The sequence below is a fragment of the Lolium rigidum genome, chromosome 3, assembly GCF_022539505.1.
Source record: "Lolium rigidum isolate FL_2022 chromosome 3, APGP_CSIRO_Lrig_0.1, whole genome shotgun sequence".
Lineage (NCBI taxonomy): Eukaryota > Viridiplantae > Streptophyta > Magnoliopsida > Poales > Poaceae > Lolium > Lolium rigidum.
Genome location: NC_061510.1, coordinates 400,187,857 through 400,192,853, shown reverse-complemented (window position 1 = coordinate 400,192,853; position 4,997 = coordinate 400,187,857). Strand labels below are relative to the sequence as shown.

General features: G+C 44.5%; 1 protein-coding gene across 1 annotated transcript; it reads left to right on the top strand.

The window, feature by feature from the left end:
- Positions 1-376: 376 nt before the first annotated feature.
- LOC124700920 (non-specific lipid transfer protein GPI-anchored 13-like) lies at positions 377-2,348 on the top strand. Its single transcript, XM_047232979.1, has 2 exons — positions 377-1,026; positions 2,218-2,348. Exons 1-2 carry the CDS (start codon positions 555-557, stop codon positions 2,337-2,339), a joined length of 594 nt encoding a protein of 197 aa, XP_047088935.1. The 5' UTR covers positions 377-554; the 3' UTR covers positions 2,340-2,348.
- The last annotated feature ends 2,649 nt before the right edge of the window (positions 2,349-4,997 follow it).

Here is a 4,997-nt window from a genome sequence, read left to right as displayed (position 1 = left end):
GCAACAAACAGCTCCCAATCTGCAGAGACAGATAATATACATGCCGTAGTAGTACCCGTTATGAAGTTTCAACTTTGCATTCGACTTCATCATGTAGACGTGCCGTACATAGGATCGACCACCCCTCACTCTCTCGACCCATGCGCACGTATACAGTACACGGTACTTGCCCCACGATCGATGGAGAAGACGCATGCGCACGCACGCAATCTAGCTAAGGCAGCCACAGCTCCCCAACCAACTCAAATTAATCGTCCGATTGATCATATCGGCCGGTCGCAACCGCCTTAGCAGTCTTCTCGGTGGATCCATTGGTTGACGACGGACCTGACCTGTCAGTAGAACATACGCACACTTCTCTAGTTCTCCTTGCGCGCGACGTACGTACACGCGTATCCTCTATATAAACCCAAGCTAGCCCAAGATCGAGCACCACACGTCGCCACACGCAAGCCACACGAGCGCTTACGCAAGAAACAAGTCGCCAAGCAAGAGTGACAGTAGTAGCTATAGCTAGCTCGCCGCCGGCCGATCATCTAGCTTAGTCAACAGCCATGGCTTTCGGAGGAGCTCGCCGTAGCTGTGCGCTGCTACTGATGGTGGTGGCGGTGGCCGTGGTCGGGCAGCTGGCGGGCGCGGACTTCGCGGCGGACCGTGCGGAGTGCGCGGACAAGCTGATGGGCATCGCGACGTGCCTGACGTACGTGCAGGCGACGGCGACGGCGCGGGCGCCGACCCCGGACTGCTGCTCCGGGTTCAAGCAGGTGCTGGGGTCCAGCAAGAAGTGCCTGTGCGTGCTGGTGAAGGACCGCGACGAGCCGGCGCTGGGGCTGAAGGTGAACATCACCCGCGCCATGAACCTCCCCTCCGCCTGCGCCATCGCCGCCACCTTCTCCGACTGCCCCAAGATCCTCAACATGGCGCCCGACTCCAAGGAGGCCGAGATCTTCAAGCAGTACGGCATCGAGCACGAGGGCAAGAACGCCACCGGCGCCACCACCCCCGCCGCCTCCGGCGCCGCCACCGGTACGTACTGTAAACCGCACTCCGACCGCCGGAGCTCCATGATCGTCCATTTTTCTTCAGATCACTGCACGGCGACGAAACGGTTTGTTAACTGAATACGCGCGCGTGTCACATGGCGAATGAACGACGTACTCGACACGTCGCCACGCACATGGCATGGGCACGACCGGCTTTCCGCTGGCCTTGCTCGCACGATCGCGACCATGAGCGGCCGCAGTTATGTCGAGAAAGATACGGGCAGCAGTGCGCATTCACTCAAGCGAGTGACGGGAGCAGTCAATGTGCCCTGCAGCCCATGGCCCAACGGCCCACGTGTCGTCGCAGTCTTGTGCCCGATATCTTGACTCAACTTTGGGTAGCACCTGTACCTGCAGCCACCGCTATAGGTCTTTGCACAACAGGGTACGCATGATGGCTGGTCAGTGGTACTGCTGGTACTGTAGTTCAATCTAACCTACTCTCTGTTACAAAACAAGCGACTCAAACTTATCTGAATTCGTATATATCTAAATTTGTTTTAGTGTGTACTATACATTTGCGTATCTAGAAAAATCTGACTCACTTATTTTAGGACGAATGAAGGAACTTAACTGGCAACAGTTCTAAAAAAAATTTAAGGAGGGAGAAGGAGGCAAAAGATTTGCCGCCGTTCATTACATAAGTGGGAGAGTTTTGACAAGACAAAATAAAACGAAAAAACCAAGTTCTTAAAAGATTGCTCTCTCGTTATTATACAACTCAAATGCTTCGCATCCACGGTGATCCAAAACGTGGCCTCGTCCTTAATGGTTTGAATTATGATGATTTTAAGCTTGGCCTCATCCTTGGCGATACAAAACTCAAACGCTTCTAATCATACCACTCTATTTTATAATATTGGCCGTTTTAGCAAATTAAAAGAATTGGCTAAAAAGACTTGTGTAGAATAGAGGTAGTACTTAACAACTTTCCATACATCACCTACCTGGTGCTAATAGCTATCAAGCTATGCACCGGCAGTCCGGCACGAATGATTATGTGCAACTTTTGCAGTAGCGCGTATCAGTTCGAAACTGTCTACATGCATGAATCTTCTGCAGGGGTGCTACTATCTCAGTTCAGGACCGTGCAAGAATGTTCTATATTCAGATCGAACAACAATTACTTAATTACCTTTTCTCATGCGTCCTCACCGCCGCCGCTTAATTGCAGGTACCACCGGCGGCAAGAGCGCGGACGCCAAGTCCGGTGCAGGGAGGCAGCGCCGCGCCAACACGGTGGTCTTCGCCGTCGGCTCAGTGCTGCTCGCCTCAGTTTTCGTTCTGGGCTCATAAGGATAGAAGACCAAGATACATGATTGGGCTGGCTGGGCTGCATAATTTCCAGCCTGGGCCTTAAAGACTGGTGAAGCAGAGGGTTGATTGGTTGCTGTGTAGTGACTAGTGAGTGAGTTGCCTGTATGATAGTGTTGATGCTGCAACTTGCAACTCCCCTAAAAAAAGAATCATGTTGCAGGTTTGGTTTTAAAAAACTCTAGCTTTGGTTTCTCCCTTATTCTTTTTTTTTGTTTTTTCTGGAGCAAGGGTGTGTAATATGGGTACGATGTGTTGTTACATGTTGGAACTTGGAAAGATGGTCCTATCATTTCGGTACATGCAACCTTGCATCTCAAGCCAAAAGATCCCGCCAGAAATAACACCCAACTATACATAGTGTGGCCATCCAAACCTATCTCGGCAAGCACAGATGGAGAGGGTTCACCGAGACGGCTGCACTTAAAATGATGCGTATGGTATAAATGTCACTTGAATGAAAACAAGGAGATTTTATTAACATACCGTATATTAATGTATCAAGATGATGCCGAATACACACGACATGCGGAAACATCGATAGCAATTTGGTGGCGCCCACAACCACAACGTTACAATAAAAAGGAAGGAATTTTTTTTTGCATAAATGTCATGACTTAGGGAATGTTCGCACGCTGCACGAAAGAAACAGACGGATATATTGCAATAACTAAATAATTAATGTAGAATGACTAACACCTAGAGTCTACTACCGTGAGCTTCCCCTGTGGCGACTGAACATCTATGTCCATATCATCCATGAGAGTCCCCTTCCCCTCCAGATGCAACAATAATCCTCCCCATCTCTAGCCCGGAATTACATCAAAAATTGAGGAACTTAAAGGACTTACACATCGCTCGTTGCAATGAAACAGAACCAAAATGAACATCAAGTAGGGATAACTCAAGAACATGCCTCATACTTATATTAGACACGCAAATCCTAGGGATGAAATGAGTGAACCAAGTTGGATGTACAAGATTTGTATTTGTGCATATCACATGGTTCACTTGCACCATCGTGAGATTACATCCGAAATTGAGCAAACTATAGTGCCACAATAATTAAATCATTGGTTGTGTCAATATAGTTGGATAGATCACAAGGATCTGTTCTAAGTCATATTTGTATTTAGAAAAATGGTCAAGTATTCACAGATGTGAAGCCTTATATAAAGACACACAGTAAAAATGAGTGCCTACAAGACCCAATCAAATGTCCAAGGAAATGTGCATGGACATATGACAAGGTCTTATGAACACCCTTTCTCATTAGATGGTATCAAATTATAATCATCGGCAGAATCAGGAGGCTCATGCTTAGCGCAAAGAGATAATTCAGCAATACTAAGAAAATTGCACAATACAAATTGTTTGTACAATGCATAAGGTATTATATAATCATCCTTTTGCAAAATTTAATCATCTTTCGTTGCAAGAAAACAGAATCAAAATGAACATTAAGAACCAAAATGAAATAGAGCCAACTCAAGAAAGTGCCTCATACTTATATTGGGCACGCAAATCCGAGGGATGGACCAAGCAAGCCAGTTTGAATGCATAAGATTTATATTTATGCATATATACCACATGGGTTACTTGCACATCACGGGATCACATCTAGATGATCTCATGATCATAACATTTAGTGCCACAATATTTTAATCATCAACATAGCAGATGGTTGCGTGTAGATGATCTTGTCGCCACCAAAAATATCGGGTAAAAGTACTGCAAGCAAAAAAATAGAAATCTAGAACTTCATTAAATGCATCTAGATGATCTTGTGATCACCATAAAAACCTAGAAACACAAAAAGATAAAACACAGCAAGTTAACATGCTTATCATTATCTAGTAGCATGTATACATTAGAAAATCAACCACAAACTAATACCTATACAACCAACGAATAAACATGGAAAATACTTATACAAATACCTATACAACTAGCGAATAAACATGTAAAACTAAACTGTTTCCAAAACTAAAATGTTTCCAAAAGTATAACATAACCTGCCCTACTCATAGAAATCAAGTTATAGATTTTACAATTCAAGTCATGTGAACCTCTTTTTCTTGTCTAAATACAGTACATAAATGTTGCTATATATTGTACAAAAACTTTTATCCCAAAGAGGAAATATCAATATGTATATTTTATACAAAAATCTTACCCATATTTTTCTAAATAATGCTTAGGCCTTTTTGTTTAAATACAATGCAGATACACATAGCAAGTGAGTTGCATGTCCGAATAGTTGCATGTTTGGTTTAAAGAATCGAGCGTTAGTTTCTTCCTTCTTCATTTTTTCCCTGGAGCAACAGGGTGTGTAATATGGGTACTTGTTATGGTGTGTTGACACATGTTGATACTTGGAAAGAATGGCTCTATTATTTCGGTACGAGCAACCTTGCATGTCAGGCCAAAAGATCCCGCCGGAAATAACACCCAATTATCTGTAGTGTGGCCATCCAAATCAATCTGGGCAAGCATAGATGAAGAGTGTTCACCGAGACGGCTGCACTTAATATGATGTGTATGATGTATGGTATGAACGTCACTTGAACGAAACCAAGAAGATTTTATCAACATATACCGTATATTCATGTATCAAGATGATACCGAATACACATGACT